The following is a 27,998-nucleotide window of genomic DNA, read 5'->3' as shown; positions in this document are numbered from 1 at the left end:
TCTGTGTGCTGGTCAGCTTAGAGCTATCAGCTCTGCAGAGAGTGTGACGGTATCCTACTGTACCTCTGCATGTCTGCTGAGGTCTTGTTAACAGATAAGTCTACACCTCACTCGAGCTTTATTCCCAGTTATGGAGACACCATTAATTTTGGGACCATCATTGAACACATTGAACCATATTTTGTTTGCAATGTGTCCAAAACAGTTCCAATTTATTTACCTTACCTTTTTCAGGTAACCCCAAACTCTGTTTGAAAGAGAACAAGACATACGCCTTCTAAAACCACAAACACTGCCAGTACCAACAGACCTATCCAGTGCTTTCCAGTGGCTGAACCACAAGATTTGCTTGTTCAAAGTGCACATTGGACACTAAGGCCCTGTTAGTCCAGCATGAATGTAATCTAGTTCTTCATGTGACTGTGACCAGGCTTCCCCTAGTTTGTAGAGGGTTTTTATTGCTGTATGGGCTTGAATTAAGCTAGGTTTTGAATTGAATTGAGACTTTTGTTTGACACTTATTTTTGGCCAGCAGTCATATCACCCTGCAATTCACAACTGGAACTCCCTGAAACTATGCAGGTGTGAGCCTGGTCAGTACCTGAAACGGAGACCTCCTGGGAAAAAACTAAGGTTGCTGATAGACGTGGTGTTAGTGGGGTCAGTAGGGGATGCTCACCCTATGATTTGTGTGGGTCCTAGCTGATGTCTGGTTAGCGTACTGGTGCACTATGGCTGCCGTCGCATCATCCAGGTGGGGCTGCACATTGGAGGTGGAGTGGAGTCCCTTTTACCCGTTAAGTGCTTTGAGTGGGGTATCCAGAAAAGCGCTATATCAATGTAAAGAATGATTATTATTACATATGAGTTTAGAATGTTTTTAGTGAGATCTGTACTACCCCTCCACTTAGTAGTTTACTGTATAGCCATTCATATAGTATATACTGTAGACCTGTGCCACTCCTTCACTTCAGTATACAGCCATCTAAGGTTGAAAAGCTACTCTATATCTGCTTTTAGGAAAATAACCTATTGATAAAAAAGAACACCAGGGTAACATTTATCTTCTCACATGGGTACAATCTCTGGCAATATCCCCAGCTATCAAAGAAGGAAAGAGCATTTTTCAGATGCTTGTGAATTGCATGATGTGTAATTTATATGGGACAAATACCACAGCTGTCAATATTGACAGAGACAGTACCAACTACCTTGCTAGGTAATTGTTATTTATCTTACTATCTGGTTTGGTTTTAACATAATCTCATACTTAATAACATTATATTTGAAAACAATAATGAGTCTTGATCATCTCCATCAAATTAATTTAGCAATCCAACAATAGAAATATTAGCTTTTACTGCTGCTCATCCCTTGGCATTCATTTTTAAGAAATTGATGTGTACAGCTAAGAGCCTAAGTATTTTTACAATTACAGAAGCTCTATGTGACTATTGCACACTGAGGTGTATAATAATAACAAGCGACATGCTGGGTTTCTCTTATAATGGAAAAAACAGTGACAGGCTGTTTCTTGTTTTGGGGTTTTTATTTTTTTGGAAGTGCCCTTTACTTAAAACCTTTTTTATTTCATATTTAAAAAACCGTTTCATGCCATTGCACATCCACTCCATTGCTTCAGAAATGTGTCCGAATCACAGAGAATAATGAGTAGTGTGGCAGAATGACAGCTCAGCAGCAAAATCTATTTTAAGACTTTATCCGAATCCTATTAGGGTGGCGTAATACTCTGTAAGTGCACAGAGAAGGGACAAAAATCTCACAGTTGGCAAAACCAGGAGACAAACTTGCCATATGGCTATACTACGCCACTGGGAAAATCTCCCCACCAGCCCCAGAAATAGTCATGAACGCATCATTTCTCCTGTCAATGACCAAAATGTGTACTTACAAAATCAAGATAATCACCTAAAATACATTAAATGGTACCTTCATGTCACAGTCTCCTCCTTGCAGAGTGTAGATAGAAGATAACAATAATGATGGCACAGCCACAACTGCAAAGATATGCAATGGTGTTTATTATGAGGAACTATGTTCCCAAAGTCCACACCCCAAAAAAACAATAATATATACATTAATTATGATACAAAAAAAACACTAGATTGTTGTAGGCAGCTCCAATTTTACCCCCACAATCCCCCTCAAAATATGTACACTTCACTTTATATGCATCTAGACAACTGTATGTTCTAACATAGAACAATTCCCCCACACAATATGCCATTAACAAGATATAAACAATAATACTTGAAATGACATTACAAATGTAATGTATATGCATATGTTAGAATAAGTAAGTAGTTTACTAGTATACTTGTAGATTTTTATTATTATTGTGTGCTGCAGGTAATGTTATGGTAACTACCTAGTATACTAAGGGGCTAAAAATAAACTGGCAACTGTTTATTTTATTAACTAGTTAATTGTAATAATTAGCAGCAATACAGTTTTTAGACCCATTTTAATACACTCTAAGACTTTTATTTCTATTTTAATATAGACTTTACACGAGATAACAATATATAGGTATCAGAAAATCCAAATATATAAGTCTTAAAGTGTTTGTTTATGTCTTGTTAGTTTTGTTTTAGCCCAAAATAAAAAAACAACTAAATAAAAATCAAGATTTTGAACTGAATGTAAACAAACTAAGCAAGGCAAAACTACTGAGATGGTCACTACTGGGATGAGAGACTTCAGATGAACTACGACAAACATAACATAAGTATTATAATTTCTGTCATTTATACACAAATGTTTTGAATCACAAAGTTTTCTTAATCACAAAGTGTTTTGAAACTCTAAAAACCACCTACATATTCCCAGTATTTAAATATCTACTTCATTACAAAGAAGGCATTGCATTTCCATACACGCACGATGATTCCATCAGTACCATTTGACAGAGAGCTGTAATTTCCAAATATTGGAATTCAAATAAACTGCAGTTTCTAAAACACATTCTGTTTTAAGTTCCCCCAAGGGAACATGCAGCCCAATCCAGCATGAGTATCGAGTTCAGTTCTCAAATGCAGCAATCCAGCATATTACGTGGGTCTCTTCAGCAGTTAAACATGAGTGAAAAGGGTAAAACATTTTTGATACTCATCTTGAAGGTAGCCCTGCTACCAGAATTGGATGGGGAATAGATCACAAATCAGTTCAGAACCTTGTGGAATATGTGTCACATCCCAAGCAAACTGTTTTCACTCCTCACAGGGGCCCAGCGTGGTATTTGATGGTTTCAGATACTGTATTTTAGTGCAACAGACATAAATGCGACCCCCTGTTCTCATGGAGTTTTTCATCTCACTTTTACATTTGTGCCAGCTGACACGGAACTTGAGAGGTCAGGAAAACCGTACAACAGGCGACACAGATTCCTTTTCAAACAGCAGATGTCTGCATTTTTGGCCGCCATTATAATGACTCAAACTCATATGCTTTGCCTGTATTAAGATAATCTATCTTTTTGTGCCGCGTGATTCCCTTGGAAGATCAATCTTTATCGAGCTATCATCGGGTATATGTGCTTCTTTATAAAAAAACACAATATCAGACAGGCATAACTTTAGATATCGAGGTCAGAAATCTGGCCCACTGCTCGCAGACCTAACATAATCCTTCGGTGCTGAGTAAATTCAACCTTACATAAAGAATATTCACACACGGTATTTGAACGTCAATGTTTACAGGGGCAGACCCTGACCAAGACCTAGATATTACCATGATAAAAGCTCTGCCAACACATCGTTTAAAACTTCATTTAAAAAACAGACTTATTTTTCATGAGCCATCAGCATCATCATAACATTCAGCAGCCTGTGCTGTGATCTCTGAAAAAGTCTGTGAAGCCCGTTTGACCCAGCCAATGTCTGGCTGCGGTTGCACTTTCTTGCCCTTCCGACATTAAAGCCTCTACTTTAAAATGCAGACACAAGGTCATGAGAAATCAATAGCCCTGCTAGCAGACCTCTTGCTTGAGCAGTTGGATCCATCAGCCCCAGCGCCTCTTGCCTGCACCCACGTTCCAGTTTAAACTTACGTCAATTACCAAGCGCGAGCAGCACAAATGTATTGCAAAACAACATGCCAATTTAAGGTAGCATGGTGGTGCAGCGGTTAGTTATTCAGTTCCTGGGGTGCTGTCTGTGTGGAGTTTGCATGTTCTCCCCATGTTCGTGTGGGTTTCCTCCGGGTGCTCCAGTTTCCTCCCACAGTCCAAAGACATGCTGGGAGGTTAATTGGCTTCTGGAAAAATTGGTCCTGGTGTGAGTTTGTGCGTGCCCACGATGGACGCCCCTTGCTTCCTCTGTGCCCCTGTGTTGGATAAAGCAGCTAGAAAAGAGATAGATGGAAATCCCGTTGATGGGACTGCTCAGAGAGAGGGAGGCAGTGCTGGGATACAGCTCCAATTGTGGGGTGCACAGATTAACGCCTTCAGATTATTGTCTCAGCCTGGGAACTGAATGAACATTCCCAACACATTTATGCAGAGACGCTGACGTCTACAGTACATACATCTGGAACAGCTGGGAAACATATATACTATTTATAACAAGTAATAGGTTTATTCCATGCTGAAAAAAAGAAGAAAGAGAACACAACGTTTCGGCCGTGGAGCCTTCTTCAGGTGTGTGTACTATTTATAAGTATCATTGACTGGTATGAATGCACTGGGCTTTGAGATTACACAAGCTTTAAAGAAGTAATCCTTCACATTTATTCAGATTGAAATTCGTAATCTGATTACGTTTACTATGGTTAATTTAGAGAGTATTTAGAGAGCAACCTGAAATATTGTTGACCATACAGATTCGCAATGGCTGGAATATACTCATCTTTCATGTTGATGGTGCAAAAGCAATGGGCATAAAAGATTAATTGCCAAGGCACTACACCTCTGGAGTCTGAATTCTTGTCTTTTTTTTGCCAAAAAATGATGAAAACAATGGTGTGCATTTCAGGCTATGAATTGTTTTTCCAGGTTAAGAGATGCAAGAGGACTTTATAAAACCCACTGAAACAAGAATGATATATTACATTTTGCCAAGCTACCAAAATATGATCAGTCAGTAAGTCAGTAAATAAGCAATACAATTACATCAAAAGTGAAAAGAGAATCTCTAGAATGATACACTACTATTATCCAAGCTAAAAAGACCATAAACAGCAGACATATATGCTATAATTGAAATCATGCTCTTATACATTATACTGTATGTGTAACTGCTGAAAATATTTCCTGATGATAGAATCTTCCTTGCTAATGTTAGAGTAATTCCAAAACAAATTTAGCAATTAGTAGCTAAATTCTGCAAATGGTTTGAATGGAAAGGGCTTTTTTATGTCACAAATCAATACAAAACTTTATGTGCCCTCATGTCTTTTTGTTCCAAATTGATTTATGGTGATGTTATTATCAGTAATATTAGGTATTAACGTGCCTTTGGTTTCTTCACTGCTGGAGTCTTATTGAGGGTTTTTGTCACGCCCCCTGCAGCCAGAGGGCGCTCCTTCTCTGTCCTGTCCCTAGTTTCCGGTCTGCTGTCCTTCCGGTCCCTCTCTTTCCCTTGGGCTATATATTTCCGTGTCTTGCACTCTGTCCTCGCTCAGCATTGACGTTCGGATGTCCTGAGACCCGTCTAGCACCAGGGCGCCCCACGTCCGCTCCCTGAGGGCATAGGTTTCTATACGGCATTCCTGAACTCTTTGCACTATGAGCCCGGGCCTTTTTCCCGTCTCGCCGCTACGCATATGGGTCTTTTCCCGCTCTCCTGCTTCCCACGGTTAGTCCCTTTGGACGTCCGTGACAGTTTTTAAGTCAATCGCAAAGAAACCTGTCATGTTGGGGAATAATTTATTTTCAAACTAGCATAAAAGTAACTTAACTGCACTGGCTCAATAATACAGTATATCACATCAATTTTCTCAACTCCCCCACAGAAAGAAACTCATGCAGTTGTCTTATTAAGTTCTTATTAAATCATAAACAACCATAAACTGCTCCCTACAATACAGAAAGTACAGGAATTCTCTCACCTCGGAAATACTCTGTCCTTGCAGCACAGTTTCAGAAGGAAGGTCCTCTGAGTCCTTCGACTCTGATCTGGCCCAAGGACACATACTGAACTCGTGAGGCCTGGGGAGCACAATTCAGGCGGGGCTAGATCCCCTCTCAGGCCCACAGCATCGCCTACCCAGCAGGTCCAGAGGTGAGACCAGGTACAGTTTGAGTCCCCTTGTAAAGTGCAGGTTGCAGTGGACTCTGGTGATGTTACATGATCAAGCAGCCCTCACACATACTTGTCTGCATTCCAATTAGGCACCCTTAACTTTGAAAGAAGGGTGTAACACAAAAGAGGTAGGTCCATTTATATGTACAGATATTTTTCTACTGAACATGTTAACAGTAAGTATGATCCAGCGGAGCATGGAAAATGTCTGAATAGGTTACAGTTTTGAATGGTGTTGATGGTGGAACCAACACAGATAAAAAGCATAAGGTGGCAGTGCTTCTACTATCTTAAAATCTCTTGGTGATTGATGGCCTGTCCACACTTCTCGCGGCAAGAATACTGTCTACTCCTGCTGCACCACCTAGAGCCCAGGACATGTAGCTCTGTAAGGCGAGAAGCCTTACGTCACTTATCTCTCCAGCACATAAACACTGTCAGCAACTGAATACAAAGCCCTGAAAGGTTATCGCATTAATCAGCCGTTTCAACAGGTTCGACTGGAGGATTCCTCTGCTACTCTGTGTAAGTGAGTCACCGGAATGAGCTTTGATTACCAAAAAAAAAAAAGGCGATCAACTATTCATGGCTTAGGTACATAAAAGCATTTAAGTAAGGGGGGGAAGTTAACTGTAAATGAGCACAAAATGAACAACCAAGCATTGAATACGGCTGTGTTCAAACAAGGCCCTCCAAAATGTTGTGGGGTTGTCCTGTTTGCAAGTCGTATAAGTATCACCATATGATTCACACCCGAAGAAGGCTCTACAGCCGAAACATTGTTTTGCTTTCTTCTCTTTTCAGCATGGAATAAACCTACTGTATTACTTGTTCTTAGGTATCACCACTGTATATAAATGTCTATGTCAGGCCCTGCAGGATGGTATAGACCAATAAGTCATGTTTTGGTGTATTGGTGTAATTCAGAATTTGGGATGTCGGGACATGTGTAATGATGTTCTTTCGCAATGGGGATGGACATTATGTGGGCCTCAGGACTCAGCAAATCAAACTCTTCAGGGTTCATTTTGAAGATGAAGGTTTTGATTCTGTCAGAGTTTTTCTGGTAAATATGTCGACTGTACAACGCCATAACAGCAAATGACATAAAGACAGAAGTACTGTATGTTTCTCTTCTTGAAGGCTCTATCAGTAGGATTAATACATTAAATTAAAAAGGATTTGGAGAGAACAGGCTACCAGTTCCAGAGCTTATTCACCTCTCCAAACCTCACAAACCCTCCTCTTACTCAGCGAAGGAGCAAGGAGGCCAGGTTGAGAATAATTCAGCTGAGCCCCATCTGCCCAGGTTAAGCAGCTTAGTAACATCTGCTAATGGGTTACAGGGATCAAAGGAAGATCCACTCATGCTAATACTTAGAAGGCATCAGTTCCCAGATCTGCTTGTCCTGGTCTTGGTAACCCCAGTATCTGCCAGCTTTCAATTTAGCTGAGCACTTTTTTTTTAATCGTTCTTTGACTGATAAAACAATATTTTATCATTTTTACCTGCGTATTGTTACAGATTTACAAATACGCACATCTGCCTCATTTTACAAAACAAGAATTGATTTTAGACCTATCTCCCTTACAGAAGCTGCTCAAGTATCATGAAAATAAAATAAAAATTATTCATTTAAATTCATTTGTGGTTGTTTTGGCTTTTTATCTGTTGCCTGCTGAGAAAAAAAAGCAATAAATATTCAATCACGTAATGTACGGAATAACTTAAAGACCTGTAAACTAATTCAGGGAATCCCAGGTCCAGTTTTTGATTACTATAGTCCAGGAGGTTTCTCCTTAGCCCAAAAAGTTCCTTCATACTTAGGCAGGTGGGATACTGTACGTTAGTCCAGTTAAGCTTTAATATTCTGCATTTCCGCAGGCTATATCCTATAGGTGTCAAGATCAAAATCCATCCTCTTAAGGGCGCTCTGGCTCTTTTGTATTCTAGTTGATTTCATGCACCTGCCCCCTGTTTCGTCTGTCTTTATTTAAGGCGGGCGCTCTTGCTAGTCCGGGCTCTGCATTGGAAGACGGACGCCCAGAAGCCCACATACCATCAAGTCACCCTACGTCTTGAGGGTTTAGGCTTCCAATTGGCCTCCAGACCTGCTGAGTCTGGGGCTCGGAGTGCCTGGCCTGGTTACTGTTTTTATCCTCCTGGTTCCCTGTCCCTGTTCCTGTCCGTTCTGGTTTAAATCTTGTCTGTCTCAGATTGGATCTCCCGGCTTTCTGGACTTTGGATTGGGCCTACTTTTCCCCTTTTGGATTCCCACTGGACTTGTTCGCCTGCCCCATGCCCCCTGAGCACCAGATCATAGCCTTCACGCCCCCCTGTCTGTCACCCCGTCCTGCTCCTGCTGTGTTGTCCTAGAAGTCTTTTTCCAGTGACTTCCAGATTATACCGTCTGCACAGGGTCCTAAACTACGCATTGTAACAATAGGAAGACTGCTATGACTTCATATTCACCTATAGGCTATAGCTGGCAGAAGGACTTGTTTTTTGAGTCAATACCTTTGGAGCAAGAACCTCTGATGACTTGTAAGGCTTGTGCCCCTTCTCTTAATGCCAAAAACCTAAAACTGAGATCTGTTAAGAAATGAGAATCCATTCTTCATCATAGTAATGGTGATCAAAGATATAGAAAAGCTTCTTTCTAAATGTGTTCCAATTATTCTAATATTCTTTCTTGTGCTTTAAAGGTCCATCAGAAAAAATACATTGACAGTAGGTACCATACAGGTACATAGCAGCCAATTCTAATTTAAAGAACAGTGAGCAGACTCTGTTGTCCTACTGTATAAAACTATAGTGGTAGGAGGCAGTATATTGTATTGGGTAGGTCTCTGGACATGTGACTGGAGGGTTGTGGGTTCAAGGCCCTGCTGTGGAGTCTACTATTGCACGGTACCTTGCATGAGGTACAACAGTAGTTCAATTGTGTTCAGTATTGATCCAATCACTGAGCTGTGTGAATGGGGAGCAGTGTTTTCAGGGGGTTGGCCTTGTGACAGACTGGCGTCCCATCCAGCAGGGGAATCTTATGCTCTCTGTTCAGTTAATGCCACAGAAACCAAGATAATCTCTGGACTGATGGGCTGTTGCATCTTGAATACAGAATTACAATACTACTATGTAATACTATGTTCTGTATTTGGTATATCATGCTCATTGCCGCTCCTGCAGGACTGCTACCAAGCAGCCAAAGGCAAAACAGATGAAGGTGAGGCACAGGGTGTTAAACTAAGTTACAAATGACAACATTGGCACAAAGGCCTACAGAATTGCAAATAAGTTGCAGAGAAAGAGACACCCACTGTTGGAACATAACTTTGTTACTGTCCACAGACTTTATCTGCAGTGCTTAACCCACGATCCTGAGTTTTACACCTTTGCTGTCAACCAACACACTGGATAACATTACACCTCACCTTGCCCATCTCTGCATCCTGCCTTTGGTTTCCTCGCTGTTAAAGGAAACTTCTCTGTATCCTGATAGAGGCAAATAGAAAAGCTTTTCTCCTTAGAAGCTCAGGTTCTGAACGTAATTTAAGACTGGGATATCCTGGGATAGTCTCTTCCAATACATTATTACAAATTACAAACATGTATGTTTTGTCATCATTTTCAGTTAGCATGTTTCAGCATCATGGGTTCATCAAGTGTTGATAAAGCACTATCTATGAGCAGTAAAGATAGTGACTTTCCTAAAGGCTTTTCCAGTCAACCATCAAATTAATACAGTGGCTCACCAATGTCTGGGGTATCCTGTTGCAGTTCTATTCAGCAGTGGTCATATTAGAAGCACAGTTCATAACTGTCAGAAGCGTAATCAGAAAGTTTTCTTTATAGCGCATCAGTATTTGGACTGCAAACAAAGGAGAGTCCAGACTTGCTGTCTGCTTGGGTTAAGTATCAGAGAAACCGATACAGTTACATGTCAATCAATTAATTTCTTTTTCTTTCAATGCCAGATTTAAAGATATATCTACATCTGAAAAATAATTCCAAATTATTAACCCTAATCCAGCAGTAAGGAAAGGAATGTGTGGCTACCAAAGAGCAAACAGCTCTTTGCAAATGCAAACGTACTGTAAGTAACTTTAGATAAAAGCATCAGCCCAGATAAAACAGTAACAATACAGAAATTTAGATGTACTAAGGATATAGTTGCTAGAGGTAACGCTGTTAATCCTGCTACTGTTTAACTGCAGTTGCTATAAATAATATTGCCACTACTGACAATAGCAAATCAAATACAATGCAAGGTGCAACTAACAGGCCACAAGGCATGAAAAGGCCGTAGGAACCAAAGCTCAGTGACACTGATACAATAGTACAACTCTGCAAAGGTGATGTCTAAATAAAGTGCTCCGATTTAATTTGGAGTCTCAAATGTCAGCAATAACAAAGCATCATGAGAAACCTTACCAGGTAAGACGTTCACCTTGATAATGACTGACTTGTGAGTCTTTAGTCTCCTAAGGCAACAGCAGAATGGAAATACCCGCAGTATGAGAAAGAGAATTCCATTGAGTAACTCAATAGACCATTAGTAACTGCTGCCAAACCCTCTACCTCTTTTATAAGAAATAAAAAATTATTGGCCGCATGCTTGTGTGTGTTGAACACTGATATTGTCACTCGCATGATTTTTGTCGTTTCATCACATCTCATAGTTAGGAATAAAGCTTGAGAATTAAGACAACATGGGTAACTATAAAAAATGGGTTATTAACCCCCTCATCCCAGTGCTCTCCTTCAGTTCTCCTGTAACTGCTCCTGAAATTGTCCTGGGCTTACTTTCCATAAAGCAGAGAGGAGAGTCTAATTACAATTAATTGTTCAAATGGTCAGACTATCGTCCTTCAGCCTAGCCAAGACAGCCAAGAAAAATGCCTGTGATCTCTTGGCACACCTACAAATAAAACATTGAAACACATCGGGCCTAATTTTTCCACAGTGGGAAAAATGACAATCCACTTAATTTAAAGTTAAAAACTGAAAGAAGTACATACATGGAATGTAACCCAATACAAGCAATAATACATGGAATGCAAAAATGGTGTCAAACAAGGACCAATAAATTCTGGGATGAGGCCTTTATATCAGTTTGTTTCAGAACAGTGAATATTGCTCTGTTCAAAGCCATTGGGTTACTCTGTTCCATGAAATTTGCAATTCAGCATATTTGCATGCAAGTTTGTGGTCCTTCTCTGTTTTTTAGGGTGGTTTGGCTAAATTTTCCAAAAACCATAGAAAACAAAATCTGTTAATAAGATTGTTGCTTCAGGAGTTTGGTGTAGAGAAGCTTAATGGAGTGAAAAAAGGGAATTTCCATGAAAAGTTTAACTGAATATATTAATAACATGTTTTTCTTACCTATTGATCCCAAAACACCTTATTAATAATAGGGGACTCATTTTATCTGCTACTGTCATACAACACCCCAATGTTTTTCACTGTCTGCTCCATAATGAGATATGCCAGTGACCAGTTTACTTAAAATGTGTCCACTTTGGAAAATAAGGGAACAAGGTTTTGTGATGCTAGGCAGAAAACCTCACAACAGAGTATCAGAACTTGAATGGCACAGTTGTTGTTTTTTTTTAAGTTTTGCGATGATCAATCATATTAAATTCATTTTCTGTATGTGACTTTTGACATTAAAAACATCTTTGTGTTTTTGGAGTACATGCAGAACAACAGGACTTCCCCTTCCAACATCACAAACTCTACATAATTGTAAAAGCCCTGTTTTTTTATCAATAATTACACGTACATTTTCAAAGGGGTTGTTATACAAGACCACTCACATGTTTGCATTCCCACTAAGTTATGTGAGCAGTCACTATCAGCTCTATCATAAAGTACTATCCTTCATGTACAAATCCCTGTCACTTAATTTAGATAAGATAAGATCACTTTATTGGCCATATACAATTTCTTGTTTTAGGAATTTGTCTTTTTGCATACCCATGCTCTCCATGAGACACACAGACACACAGACAGGGAGAGAAGCTTGGGGTCAGAGTGCAGGGTCACCCATTTATACAGAGCCCCTGCAGCAGTTGGGCTTAAGAGTCCTTCTCAGTGGTCCAATGGAGTAGGATTCCTCTGCCAGTCGCAGGATAAACCGGCAACCTTCCAGACACAGGTGCAGATCCTTAGCTACAGAGCCACCGCACCGCAGTGTTGTACCCCAAAACCTGGAGGAACTTACAACCCCTATGCAATACTTATCACAAACAATGACAAATAACATTACAGGTAACATCATGTTTGGGTGTGCTGCCTTCAATACTTTGTGCTGTCAGATACTGCACATATTATCTCTATATCATAGCCATTCATTTTATTGAGGTAAGACTCTAGATAACAGATGCTGTGGGGGTCAACTGAATGTAGTCCAGCAGTCTGTAGCAGTTGAGTTAGTAAGTCTTATACTGGATTGTTATTACTTTGCAGCCTGACCTTTGAGAAATTAGAAAAGGTATTGGTGGACCAGGTGGTGGCACTGTTCCCTCTAGACCAATATTCCATATTAATGCACATTGTACACTGTGTAGTAGGAGATGCAGTCGTTCAGAGGTTGCATTAAACCAAGGTCCTAACTACTTGGACAATGGCACTGTGCCCGAACACTGGCCCATGGCACTGTTTGAAAGTGAAGATGTGTTAACCTCAGTGTCCTGGTTGAATTCCACTTCGGTCTGGCAAAATCTGGCCTACCTAATGTTCCCCTTTAATTCAACTAGTGAAGCAATTTTTCATTTTTCCACCTGTTCTGTTGCATAGTGGGGCTGTTCGCTGATATAAAATCCAGTTTGGTGCTGAACTTCAGTGGTGGATGAGTAGGTATCCTCCTTTATGTACAGTGCTTTGGGATTGTCATGGATAAACTCAAGGAATTATTATTCATTCAATTAACACCTGCAGCTTACTTGACACTCTGGCCTGATGCGGCCTGTAAAATGAAGTTCTTAGTACAAATATATTTTGGAGACCTTCAGATAAAAGAACATGGATAGGGGAAACCATGGGGAAAGCAGATGTGACTGTCACGATATTGGTTCTACCTCCTTAAGGGTGCTCCAGCCCTTTCACTTGTGACTTTATTCTGTGCACCTGCTCCCTATTCCCAGCCCACCTTAAAAGCCAGGCGCTGACGCTCATCCGGGCTCTGCATCTGATTTCCATATCGTGCGAGTCCGGGACCTGGAAGCGCCTGGTCCCGTTAAGGTTTTAACCTCTGTTCCCGTTCCTGTTCCCCGTCCCCCGGTTCCGACCCGGCCTTCGTGGTTTTTAACTTGTTCTGATGGATCTTCTGGTTTTGGACTTTCTCGTGTGTTTTTGGATATTCCCTAGGACTACTCTTTTGGATTGTTCGCCTCGGCCACACCTCCCCCGTGCACCAGCGCACCTTGGACACGCCCCCCTGTCTTCTGCCCCGTATTCCTGCATGATGTTTCCCTATTGTTTCCCCACTCCGTCGGACTGTGTCGTCCGCTTAGGGTCCGGAAAGAACTGTTCGTTACAGTGACACAGCAAAATAAATGTTAGTTTAAACAGACTGCAATGTTAAATGGCAGGCAATCACTCAAAAATGACATGAATCCATATTTTAAAACATAATTCAATCATGTGTTCAAATGTCTCAAATAGGTACATAGTTCCAAGGCTCTTAAGCCTATAACCCTTATCTACACGTGTCCCTTCAACCTTGTATGTAGGCAAGAACAAACTAAGTAAGTTTGTAACAGAAGTGTAGGATGTGGCCTTGTCTTAAGTGAGGTGGATAAAGTTAAGCCTGTACCAACATTAAATCCATAAACACTAACAATCTGGCTGGGTATCATTCTCTTGGCTCATGTTCAGTAGGTAGTTCCCAAGGCTCTGTCTGAGAATAGCAACAACACCTCCTGTTACAAGAGTGTGAAAGGATATCAGCCACTGCTTTGTGGCTCACGGTTTCCATAACAACTACGCTTATTCAACATAACTAGTCCTTTCAGCGCAAGAGACACCAGAGCTTTCCGCTGCTATTTTGCAGCAATACCTTCTCTGTGGAGAAAGCTGTTTTAACACAAAATGCTCATAGTTCCTTTGCCAGCTAATAAAAATATCCCAGCAAGAGCCGCTAATTCCATGGTAGAGCACAATGGAGTTATGGATGGGGAGGTCATGACCATTTTGTAAGGCACCGAGGCAAACTATAACCTTTCAGACAAAAAGAATACTGACCTTCAAAAATAACAGCAGTTGGTTTAAACGCTGCTAATTTTTCAGTCCTGTCTTAGGATTTTCAATTGAAAAACAGTAGTTCATAACCTGTCAATTATCTTTGAAGCCTTAAGTAAACTTTCGTTCGGCCTAGACAGAGTGAAGAAACATTTAGCTATGATTGCCAGCATCACATACAAACCACACTAATAGAATAAGGCAAAATTAAAAGATGGTTAAAGTATTTTATATAGTTTTCATTTACTAAAGTTAAGTTTGAAATTTCTCTGCACATTTCCAGTTTTTTAGCATACCTGTATATGTGATTAATATGCAGTCTTGGATTTAAAAAGATATTATCTGGGATTAAACTGAACAATGATATGCACTTAGAATGAAAATCAATTAGAATTGATCAAACGTTTTTTTCTGAACTAATTTGCAAAGGTATTTCATTCAATAACTGATCCACCATACTATCCTATTGAGAAAAACATACTGTATACTTAAAAAAAAACATACTATAAGTACAAAGAGAGTAATACCCAAAGCTGATGTACAGTAAAAAGCATACATTTTGGGAAAGTGAAGTGAAAATTAAATTAACTTTACTTCGTCCTAAAACCTATGCTTTCCTGAAATGGGGGGACTGAACACACCAAATTATTCATTTCACAACATTGTTCAAACATGGCTAAACATGTATACAAAACCAAACCCAGAAACATAAGTTGACATTCTGTACATTTGACTCATATTAATATTTTGATCTGAAACACAGTACACACTCCATTAGTACAAAAATGACCAATTTCTTTTTACTGTCCCAGTACTGTAGGTCCCAAAATATGTGAGAGCTTAGATCTGAAAGTATTTTGAATAATTTGATAGTGGGTTAAACAGAAACTTGGACTGTATGTTTGGCCCAAGGCTAGAGTTTTGTGGAAATCCATCATTACCTTTCTTACATGAGGAAGCTTCTATAGATACTTTACATATTTAACAGCCTTTATGTTTTTTTTTTAATTAACATCTTCACCGGACTCCTGCTGTATCTTTCAATTTTATACTTGAATATTGCAATTGCTTTTGCACTAAACGCAGTTTAAAGAATACTGATTATCCTTTCAAAAAACATACTGCTAAATAAGGTTATTTTCTTTAATGGAGTTTAAGTTTGGTGAATCAAGGATTAAAACAAATCTTCCTTCCTACGGTTACTATGTATTTAATTCCAGGTATGTACATTTTCGCCCTCTTTATGCTATTTATAGGATGTTTCAAGTGAGGTGATTTTATGCATCTGTCAGTATAATGCTCTGCAATTTCACTTCAAAGGAACATTACTACCTATCTCTGATAGGTACAGGACCAATTTTACATTGACGCACCCAGCATGAAACCTTAATCAGCTCAATGTCAACCTATTACTGCTTTGAAGGTCATCTGTGGGGATTAATGGTATATCTATTAATCATGTAAAAAATTATAGCCATCATGCCTGTTGAGCTCATTTCTCTATATATAGTACCAGAGGTAGCCAACTTTGGTCCCTTAATTCCATACTATTATAGGACTTTGGAATTAAGTACTAAAATTGCACCTTAATAGCACTAATCCAGCTACTGCAGATCACTTTTGATAATTAAAAATTAGTTGGAGCAAAGACCTGATTAGTTGGATGGCACAATTCAATGCCACAAGATGGCATTGAATTTTGTAGCCAGACTACACTACATCTGCTACAATATAAATGCATACATACTGTATGCATGTATATTATATACTGTATATAAAAAGAGGGCAAGGTTAAGCAGTACATACAGTATTTGCATACTGTAAAAATAAATCAGCAAGCTGACACACAATGGAGAGAAATGTTTCTTTTAAAGCAAATACATTGGTACTGTAAGTAGCACAAAAAAAAAACAGAAAACCAGCACATGAGCTCTTCAGTTCTAGAAATCTGATAACCGAGCAGGCTTTGAACAAGGAAGGGAACATTATTAACAGAAATGTTTCCTCCCATGAATTTAAATGCAACTGAAGATACAATACATTGAAGTGAAGCAGACTTTGAAAAAGACGCCATTTTCTCCATAATGTGCACATTTCCACACTTTTACAGAGGTACATTAATATAAGGGCCCTGAGCCTTTGAATTAGTCAGACAAATTTCCAGAAATTCACTGAAAGGAAAAGCAAAAGTGACAAATGTAACAATCACTATGATTTCATGAAATCAAAATATCAACATAAATATTAACGATATACTAAATCATGTAAATCATGTTACTGTTATCATTCTTTGAGTAATGTGATATTACTGTGGCTGAGAAAACCCATAGACTGTTCACTTTAGTCTTGCACATTTTTACAAGTTTTTTTCATTAAAGCAACCACCAACGTATTATCATCAATCATAACAATTTTATATCTGAACTTTTTTCAAGACTCCAATGTATTGAATTTGCAACAGAAGCGAAACAAATGATCATTCAAGTCACCATTCCTAGGTAACTATACGATCAGAATAAAATTATTTGGACATCATTTTTTGAAAGTGTCATTACTCCAAAAAATCACAGCTACTAGAGGGTCCCTCTCTCTTGATTAATGTGTGAAAGAAATAATTGAGAAATAATTGGGAAAAGCCTTCCCACTGAGCTCAAAATGGTTCAGAGTTCACTGGTTCAAATCTAGGCTTTGCCACTCACTAGTTGTGCTCACTCAGTTACCACTCACTTAGGAATCTTACTGATACTGCATATGGGTACGTCCCAACCAAATTTAGGTTTACATTAAAAGTTGCTTAATCAATTGTTGCTTAATCTTGCAACAAGTACTGGTAACCCTTCTAGCAAAAGTGGTTGAACTACATAATGTGGGAACTCACAAAGAGGCTTGTAATAGTTAAAAAACATCCCCCACGATCACACCTTGAAACTGAACTCAAACAGCAAAGAACCACCCTTTCTACCTGAACTGAGGTGTGCTGCTGTTGCCCAGACTTCATAAGTGCGGGAAACCGAGAGTCATTTTCCTTTATGAGTTTTTCAAGCTTTGCCTTCATTGCCTTCCTGTGGGAGACAAAGAAAACTATTTCAGTTTTATTTACAGTACAGACAACAGGATCAGATTTGCTGTTTTCCTTCTGTGTAAACATTGCACTTCTTTAAATCCAGAAGAAAAGCTTTTGCATTTCCCTCTGAGCATGTTTGCACAGAACCTATTGGAATTTTTTGTTCTTCAAGTTTTTGTGAACCTTATTTCAACTACTGTATATTGGTACGGGCACTGCAGTAGAGGTGATCCAGACCGGGTGGATTAATGAGGAAGAGGCCTCAGTCCTGCAAATCATTAAAAAAAGGCCAATAATATACTGTACACTTCCACCCTACCACTTTGGAAGGTGGAAAGAAACCGGAGTACCTGTAGAAAACAAATATAACCACAAGAGAAAACATGCAAACCCCACACAGAAGGTCCTCACTGTTGAACCCAGGACCCTAAAGCTGTTTACCACAATAACAATGACAGATATGACCAGGTTAAAACGAGAGTGAAACCCAATCATGTTGAGTATGTGTAAATACTATCTAGCAACATGGCCGCTGTGAATTTGACTATACATGTGCATCATTCTGTGTGGTTCATATTTCAAACATTAAACTTCATCAGAAGAAGATGGCATATACTGTAATTATATAATGGCAGGACAGACAGAACAATACTATATATTTGTATTTTTAGGAAACTGTCTCCCCTTTTATAATAAACTGCATACAGTACATACAGTATCTGTAACACTTTATACTTGGGGTTGCATATGGTATTTAGAAATGTCATATAAATAAAATATATTATACAGTATGAACAGAATGACATAAGTGCTTTAAGTGCATACATTTATAATAATAAATAAAATCTACTGTACTGTAACTTATTTTTATTTTAGTGCCAAAACCCTAATTGTGAGCACAATCGAATTGTAATCCTAGGATTACTGTTTTATAATAATTTGCCATAACTTCTTTATTAACTTGTTAATAGTTATTGTTAATTGTAAAGATATTAATATGAATAGTGATAGACAGTTATAAGAGATGCCTGGACTAATATCATGCCAACCTAAGACGTGAGGTTACACTTTACAGTGATTTTGTTAATTTTGTTGATAGTAGCTTATTGATCCCAGAATATCATTTTTATTTTTCTTTATTTATGAATTTACATACAGTAAGCAACATTTTTTTTTTCATCAACGTGGCTGGGACATCTTCCCTGATTATCAAGTGTGTAACGAAGAGCTCTTTCAGTCCTGAATGTACTTGTATTCTTGGGTCCTGAAGCAGCTCTCTCACAGCGTTGTCATTATAAATGCATATTAGGATTTGAAAGATTCAATTTTGGCAGTTCCTGCAATGTCATCACTCAAGACTAAAATAATTCGCCTTTAATATTTTGGCATAAAATTGTTCCTTACATACAGTACACATAGCACGTTTATATGTGCACCATTTCAACATGACTTTCCTTGATTTTAATACTACACTATTCACAATCAATCCTAACATGAGGAACGAGAACACTGAATTCATTAATTAAAAATCTTGTATTTTAGTGACATACATTTTGCATTTAAAATGCACACCCTAATCAACTGCATCAAATGTAACAATTTGCACTTGTCTGTATTGAATTCTGGCCAGTTTTGAAGGGTGCCAGAAGCTTTTTCAGATGCCTTTGCTGCTTCTAAAGAGTTTGCCACACAACCTATTTTTTTACAAGTCTAATAACAAAGAGGATTTTTATCTTTATCAGATTATTTCCATGACGTGGAAAGAGCTGTAGACCCAGAGCTGATTCCTGCGGTTCTTATGACCTCAACCCAATTCGATTTCTCTCCCTTAATTCTAACTTGGATTTTTGCTATTTTGCACACTACAGTATGTCTATCTTTTGTTACCTCACATTTTCCAAAATAAGCATCAGTTAACGATCAGTTAACCTCATAAATTCCCTGCTTACAATTTCTGAAATTATTATTCTAAAGATGATATTATATTAGCTATTGTTTTCCAGCCTGTGTGCACCTTTATAAGAGACAGATGTAAACCTGATTGGATTGTAGCTCCCTGTATCTCTTTAGGCTCTTTTTCAAAGAATAGCTATAACGTTCCAGTCAGTGGGAGCCAGCTGTATATTATGAGACTGTTGAAGTATCCTACAAAGGGGAGCATCTATCACTACGATTTGACATCTAGATCTAAAACTCTTCTATGAAACCTGCTCAACTGTGATGGGAGTGTTGTCATGGCCCCCTGTAATTAGAAACAAGCCCCTTCCAGTTCCTGCAAATGCTGGCATAGAAACTAATTATCCAATGACACTCATTGATCAACATCGCACCTCCCGGTTCTCAGGATACTTAAGGGAGCTTTATCACCACCACGGTGCTCAGTATTGGCTATCCCAGTGGAGCTCCTAGTTAACGTCCTCGCGTCTACTTGATTGCTGTTCAACTCTTGAATCTCTGGCTTCCTGACCTGTGCTTCCCTTTGACTACGATTCCAGATTCTACGATTTGGCTAAGTACACCCTGCTCTCTCTCAAACCCTGTGCTTGATATTGTCACGATTGTAGTCCCTCCTCCTTAAGGGCGCTCTGGCTCTTTCACTTCGGTCCTGATTTTGTGCACCTGCCCCTTGTTCCAGCCTCCTTCCAACCCCCCTTAAAAGCCAGACACCCACTCAGTTCGGGGCCCTGCACTGATTCCCATATCATGTGAGGCTGGGACCTGTAATCGTCTGGCTCCATTATGTTTTTAAGTTTCTGTTCCTGTTTCCCCTGCCGGTTCCGACCAGGTTCCTGTTTTTAACCTGTCTGTTCTCGGATGGACTGCCCGGCTTTGGACTTTGCCCATTTTTGGATTCCCCGTTTGCATTACCTCTGGATCGTTTGCCCCGGACTTACCCCCCTGGACACCTGCGTACTTTGGACACGCCCCCCCGTATTCATTCCCGATTCCTGCATGGCTTTTTCCCCTGTGTTTCTCACTCAACCCTGGATTGTGTTGCCCGCATAGGGTCTGGAAAGAACCTATCGTTGGTTACAGATATTTAACCTGCTACGGCATAGGGTCCAGTTTTACATTAATTTTTGGCCATCGTGCCATTACAAGTGTGTGTGTTTTTCCTGATATATCAATTTAAGACGCCTGCACATTAAATAAGCTACAGGTAGTTTATTTAAGTTTATCCACCCACCCATCCATTTTCTAATCTCTATATCAGGTACAAGGCGTAAGGCAGGATACACCCTAGATGGCACAGCAGTCCATCGCAGGGCACACACAGAGACACACAGAGGCAAACACAGACACAGTGAAGTAGATCAAGTAGGGAGCTGCATCAGCATGTGAAGTCTGCAAAGAAATAAGTTAAAGGTTACTTCCATGCTGAAATGAGTAGAAAGGAAACACAACGTTTTGACTGTGGAGCCTTCTTCGGGTGTCACACCTGAAGAAGGCTCCACAGCCAAAACGTTGTGTTTCCTTTCTTCTCTTTTCAGCATGGAACAGACGCACTGATACCAGGGCCAGTTTTTCCCAGAAGCCAATTAGCCTACCAGTCTGTCTTTGGACTGTGGGCGGAAACCAGAGCTCCTGAAGGAAACCGACACAAACACAGAGAGAACATACAGGCACCAGGCAGAGAGTACCCTTTGAATTGAACCCTATGCCACGCCCTGTACACCTAAAGGTTGCTCTACTTCTGTCCAGTTCCTAGTTACCTGTGATTATTCATGTCTTTCTGGTGTATCTTGTTGTGTAGCCTATTTACTTCCTGTGTCTGCTCTGCTCCTGGCTCAGCATTGAAGGTGTGGATGTCCTGAGATCCGCCTACTACCAGTTCGCCCCCCGTCCATGGCCTGAGGGCACAGGTTTCTATACCGACATCGTCCAACCCCCTGAGCCTGGGCTAACCTCCATATTGCCACTTTTTGCCGCTACACATAGGGTCTCTACTGCTCTCTTTGTCATTCTACGGCATACCCTTCCGACATCCATGACACCTTGGGCCCCGATGCTGAGAGGAACCTATGCTAACCACTGTGCCACCATGATGCCCTCTCTTAGTCTAAAGTTGTTTAAACTTTTGCTGTTGTAGAGGTTTTAAGGTGCAGTCTTTGCGCAGCAGTTCATATATAAAATGGTTCAATTAAGAAAATCACACACCCTCTTTGGTTTCACAGGTTTCCTGTGTTTCCTGGACTAAGAAGAACAAATTTGGCTGTAATTCCATTTGCGAGAGCACTTACTCATCATTGTCCATAATACATTTTAAAGACAAGTCAGCTGGAGGTTTTAGTAATCAAGGGATCAGAGTGGCGGAGAACCCTATAACCATCACCAAAAATGTCTCTAGCCTCTTTCTGTAATGAACAGTTCTTTCCGGACCCTATGGGGACGACACAATCCGGGGTTGAGTGAGAAACACAGGGGTAAAAGGCATGCAGGAAGCGGGGAAGAAAACCGGGGGGGTGGGGGGGTGTCCATGAAGTGCTGGGGGTCGGAGGAGGTGTGGCCGAGGCAAACGATCCAAAACAGAGTCCAATGCGAAGTCCAGGACGAAAGCAAAAGGTCGAAGGCCGGGCGGTTCATCCGAGACTGACTTTTAAAAACAGGAACCGGGTCAGAACCGGCAGGGGGAGAGGTAACAGGAACAGAAACTTAAAACCATAACGGAGCCAGGCGCTTCCAGGTCCCTGGATTGCAAGATCCGGAAATCAATGCAGAGCCCCGAACTGTGTGGGTGTCTGGCTTTTAAGGGGGGCTGGAAGGAGGCTGGAACAAGGGGCAGGTGCACAAAATCAGGTCTGAAGTGAAAGAGCCGGAGCGCCCTTAAGGAGGAGGGAATACAATCGTGACACTTTCAACATGGTGTTTTACAATTAGGAGAACGTAACTCTGTCATGGACAGTAATCATGAATATTAAAGTTCAGTGCTCCAGCACTTGTTTTCCCCCACAGAACTGCATTTGTTATAAATATTTATCATAGTGCATTCCTGGTTTAGCAAACCTAGCTGATATAACTACTATACCCACCCACACAAATGGTAGGTTTTGGCATCTGAGCAGCAGAATCCACAATCACAATGCACAGTAAATGAAATGAGCGCATTTCACTGCATTGTCAAAAAAATAATTAAACACAGATTTGTGTCCTCTCACAACAATGACCTTGAATTGGATGAGGAAGTTTGAAAACGGATGGATGGGTGTCACTGTTCACTTGCCATCCCCAAAAGCCCTAAAACAAATGAAAAACGAGTTCGGTGGAGAAGAACATCAGCCATCATCTATCAATGGTATACCACACAGCAGATAAGATGGAGCAGGTTCTGCTGGAGAGGATGCTGAAGGTCAACCCACCAGAGAAAGTCAGAGTTTGAATTTATTCAGGTGACCACAGCTGAGCTAATCTTGACTGTCATCTGGTCCAGAAGGCTCAAACAGGAAAAAAAAAATGGGACGGTGCAAAACTGACAAAACCTGCACACTTACATGGGCAGGTTTCTATTCATAGTTCCTAAGCAACATAAAGTCCTAGGGGGGGGGGATCCCATTTAGCAACCATACACAGTATTTCTCTGGGAGAATTATTTTTGCACTCTTCCTCTTGACTGCCAGTGCCACAAGCTCCCTCTAATGCTTCTCCCTTCCCCCAAAGGTGTACTTGTAACTCTTCAATACTGCAGGATTCATCATAACAGATTATCTGGAGTTCCGTGTACAAATGTAGGTCATGAAACAATACAGAAGAACTGCTTTCTGCCACAAAATATGCAATGGCTGATCTTCAACCATGTGCTGTTTGTCCGGCCTGATGATTTGATGAAGAATCACTGTTCAGCACGAATGCACCAGCTGCGTTCTGCAATTAACATGCCGGCAGCACTTGAAGCTTCAGGGAACAAAATGTGAAATTGATGGTCATAAATAAGTTTGTCTGTGGCTCCGTTATATCAGCAACTGATTTTCTTTTATATTTCTAAGAAATTGAAAACATTTATTATTTCCAATATCTTCGCTGTCCTTCATTGAATATTTTATAGAAGAACACAATACAAATTCTGTGGATGTGGCAAATTACAGTATGTGGTTTGATGGCACAGTGGTTAGCTTGGCTGCATTGCAGCACTAGGTACCCTGAGTTTCATTCTGGACCTGGGGTGCTATCTGTGTGGAGCTTGTATGTGGAGCTTGAGTTTTAAAAGTACTCGAACATTATATTATTTGAACCTGATTGTAATTGTTTCCCCTCAGTCTGAGTGTGGTTATGCCTGCCCACTGTAAGCGGTTTAATTTTAGACTGGAGCGTGTTTTTTTATTGTTTAAGAGTGTTTCCTCCCACAGTCTTTTTGTGGTCACAGTCCAAAAACTTATAAAGTTGGTAGGTTAATTGGCTTCTGGGAAAATTAGCCCTGGTGTGAGTGTTTGTGTCTGTCTGCCCTGTGATGGACTGGTCCCTCAGTCTAGGGTGTACCCTGCCTTGCACCTGGTGCTTGTTGGGATACATTTCCAGCTCCCCCTAGGAACCTGACCTGCCTCTCAGAGGATGGATGGATGTTGCGAACAAACATAAAAGGACTTTTTTTTATCAGTTCATTCAGTCACTGTTTTATGATATAGACAACATTCTCTCAGAGCACATCGCAGAACTACAAAGAACTACAAATGTTGACAAAATATAAAAATATAAAAATTTTATAAAAATATAATGACTAAAGCAATTTATGTATAAAAAAACCCAAGACTACCAATGACTTTATACTGCTTTGGTCACTTCATCATTTCAGAAAAAAAAAAACTTTTTCTATTGTAATGGTATAAAAATACAGCATTAAATTTACATGATTACAGTAATGGAATATATAACAAGAATATTTATACAGTTTGGTAGCTAAAGCTTTTTTGGTAGCACATACTTTGCATATATTACCATATGGATTTTTTTATTGTGGTGTTGGGGATTTTTCATTAATTTTAAAGCATAAAATTTTAAAGCAGAATGAGGACATGTTGTTTAGTTGTTTATTTCTATAGGGGGCGGACATTCAGAATAAACTTTCTTATTGACAATCAAACCACATCTGAAAGTCTAAAGGATACGGTTATTGCCTCATACTATTGCAAAAGAAACATTTACTGTACGTATATAGGCAGAAGGAAAATAAAACTGTATTATTATTATTTTAACTTGTAAATAAATTAAAACATGACATGGTAATGTAGCTTGGAAAACTCAATTTCCTAAAAACGCTCCAGTTTGATAATTAGTCAAGCAGTTAGTCAATTAGTTTTTTTAAGCAATTCATACAGGTGTGTACTTCAATTCAGTGAGACGCATGCTCCCTCTTGACGTCCAGAAACTAAACTAAAAACAGCGCACTTTTCCCTACCAAGTGCATAAACGCATTACTTACTTCCTGTCACTTCTTCTGCCCGGTACGCTCATCATTGCCAGTGCTGTGTTACAGAATGATGAGCCAGGGATTCTATCCTTTCCATAACCGGGTACCTCGCTAGGTTCTTTTACTTGGAGCTGACACAAAGGTTTGATCTGAGGGCAGGAGGACTCCTCGCGAACGCCTGTCAAACTGCGACGCGACTCCCTCTCCAGCGAGCACATGTTCAGCGCCCGGCTTGGCGACGTTTGTCAGTTACCACGGCAACGGCCCTGGACTCCAAACAATCGCGCTTGTGATGTCATGGGCGCTCCTGCTGCCCCAGCAGTTCCCGAGATGATGTACTGTACCATCCAGGATAACCACCTCATCAGTCGTTTCATCGGCAGCTGCTCCTGTATCAAGCAGGCAATGGTTCTGAAGCTCCAATGCTCAGCACGTTGTTTTTCAACGTATCATTTTTAACTTTCATTCCATTGGATGAGTCTCTTTACCATGATCCTGGCAATGTTTCAGCTCACAGACTTTAGCATTTGTTAAAGGCTTGTCAGTTCTCTGCAAATCAAGTATCCCAGATTTCCACACACCTCTCCTCAACTACTTTTAAACCATGAACATGCACTTCTTTGAAAAGTAGCTGCTACTGGTTATTAATACATAGCTTTCTTCATCGTTTGAATAAAGTACTGAATATTAAAATGAGTTCCCAAGTTATTTTTTTTCCTTTGGAGTCATTACACTATATAATGCTTGGATTTGTCTAAACCTCAAACATTTGCAATATTCCTTTTGCTGGTGTATAATAAATGTTGAGGAACGTTTGTCACAGCATTACCTGTCAACATTCACCAAGTCACACCACAAAACAGTAGAGAATATACATATACAGTACATGTCACTTAGCTTTTTCCCTTATGTTATGTATTATTACACAACTCAAGGACTAACTCGTTCTTATCACCAGGACTAGTGATAATTAATAAAAAAGCATGCAACTAACAGATGTCGTTTAAAGATGTTGATAACATTGTATTAAAATTGAACTCCTTCTGCCACATTTGATGGTTTTCTTGCAACTGCAAACGGATTGCATTGGAACTAAGTTTAAGGTCATCTTCACTTACCTACCGTATATGGAGCACTGATACGTTCGCGCAATTAATTTGTTTAATTTGTGCAACTGTGGTCATGAGGGGATTAAGGGGATTCAGATTCTTGTTCTAAACAATCTCCAAATTACTCTATGTAAGCTATCACTTTCTAAATTGTTCTCAATTCCATTGTCAGGTTATTATAATACCATAATGCTGTCCCAACAGTGCACGTTTTGCTTTCTTAATTGCTTCTAATCAACCACCATTGAAGGGCACCCTGTTACCCTTGAGTGTGTGTGCGCTCTTTCACCTTTTTTTTTGAATATCCCTAACCAAACCTGCAAGGGCAAAGGCCAAAGATGTACTTTTAAAAATTGTTCTGTTTGCAAGGGATTCCTGTTGGACTTACTGACCCCCTGAGCCTCTGAACTCAGGCTCCAGTTTCTAGGCACTCTTCAATTGTTTTCATGAATAGGTCATCAATATTTTAAAGCATACATTTGACAGCCAGTAGGGGAATTCACACAGCTGTCAGACAGGAAAAAGTAATGTAAACAAATACCGTATGTTAAACACTTGTAACTGATACAACGGGCTTCTTTCATAGGGGGAATTTCCATTAGGTTTCTGAAATCAAATCCAGCATTACCCTCCTTAACTGTGCATCAGTATCTCTCAAGCCTATTATAGGTGGTCATAGACAATTAACCGCTTTTAGGGCTTCATCTTAAATGCCACACAATACAGTTAACAAACAGGGCTTCATTCAGAGCTACAGGGTTTCATCCTCTTGTTTATTTGTTAATTATAACCTGAAAGCCCCTGAGTTTTAATTGGCTCCACACAGTAGAAGGGACCAGAGACTTCTTTTGCAGACCTTTACGGACGAATTACGTCTCCCGCCGAAACGGGAGCGTCTGAAAGTGGATGGTGAAATCGTTAAATTAAGTCTGCCACAGAGGGTTTTTGGCTGTTAAAGCTCTAATTATTGTTGTTTAAGTGAGTAACATAGTAGGCCCAGCTTCTTCAGACATGTACCCACCATGCTTGGTGTGTGTATTTGTCCTTGAACAAATACAAAGAACTGGCAAAGAGGTGTGTGAAGTGTCAGAGAGAAGAAGTTTTTGTCGTCAGTTTATGTGTCTTTTTATCTTGCAGCGGTAGAATCCAGTTTTGTGAACAAGAGTGGCCTTGAAGTGCTCAAGGACACCAGTACGCACGCCAGTAGAACAAAAATAGAAAAAAATGATTCATATGCTGCTATGGTACCCAGCTCATGAGTAATTCAACTGTCATTTTTACACCTCACTACGTCAGGAAGGCTAGGATGGTACACGGTCTTAGGTACTGCTGGGACAGCATGACTGCCCATGACATCACATTATTGTGAGTGTTTTGAAGCCCAATTTTTCAAAATTAGACCTGGACTACACTGAACATACTAAATTACATCTTGATTTTAAAGGCTGAAGCAGTAAATGTCTTACTTTATCACCATCAAAACACTTCACGTGCTACCAGTGAACTGTGCACAAAAGGTCACTGTGAAGTCAACGTAAGGCATGCTCCTTCTCTGTCCTGTCTCTCATTTCCGGTTCTTTGCTGTCCTTCCAGTGTTTCTCTGGGGCTGGGGCTCTGGGGCTATATATTTCCGGATCTTTCATTCTGCCTTTGCTCAGCATTGACGTTCAGATGTCCTGAAACCCGCCTAGCACCAGGTCGCCCCACATCCGCTACCTGAGGGCATAGGTTTCTATACGGCATTCCCTGAATAGCTAAGCCCAGGCTTACCCCCGTCTCGCCGCTACGTATAGGGTCTTTTCGCTCTCCTGCCATTCCACGGTTCGCCCCTTTCCGACATCCGTGACAGCGTGTCTACCTTGGAAGTTAACAACAGTGCGTCTGAACATTGACTGGAATTCAATTAAACTTCCTGCCACCC

General features: G+C 40.1%; 1 protein-coding gene across 1 annotated transcript in view; it reads right to left on the bottom strand.

Annotated features, from left to right (window-relative positions):
* The window catches only part of dyrk4 (dual-specificity tyrosine-(Y)-phosphorylation regulated kinase 4), a 65,689-nt gene extending 40,519 nt beyond the window's left edge, over positions 1-25,170 (bottom strand). The window contains exons 1-2 of the mRNA XM_015353114.2: positions 24,981-25,170; positions 17,468-17,567 (exon numbers count right to left, since the gene is read on the bottom strand). Coding sequence (XP_015208600.2) covers positions 17,468-17,567; positions 24,981-25,015 — 135 coding nt within the window. The 5' untranslated portion in view covers positions 25,016-25,170. The remainder of the gene's footprint in view (positions 1-17,467; positions 17,568-24,980) is intronic.
* Between the last annotated feature and the right edge of the window lie 2,828 nt (positions 25,171-27,998).

This window comes from Lepisosteus oculatus, chromosome 7, assembly GCF_040954835.1.
Source record: "Lepisosteus oculatus isolate fLepOcu1 chromosome 7, fLepOcu1.hap2, whole genome shotgun sequence".
NCBI classification, from domain to species: domain Eukaryota; kingdom Metazoa; phylum Chordata; class Actinopteri; order Semionotiformes; family Lepisosteidae; genus Lepisosteus; species Lepisosteus oculatus.
This window is presented reverse-complemented; position numbering and strand designations above follow the sequence as displayed.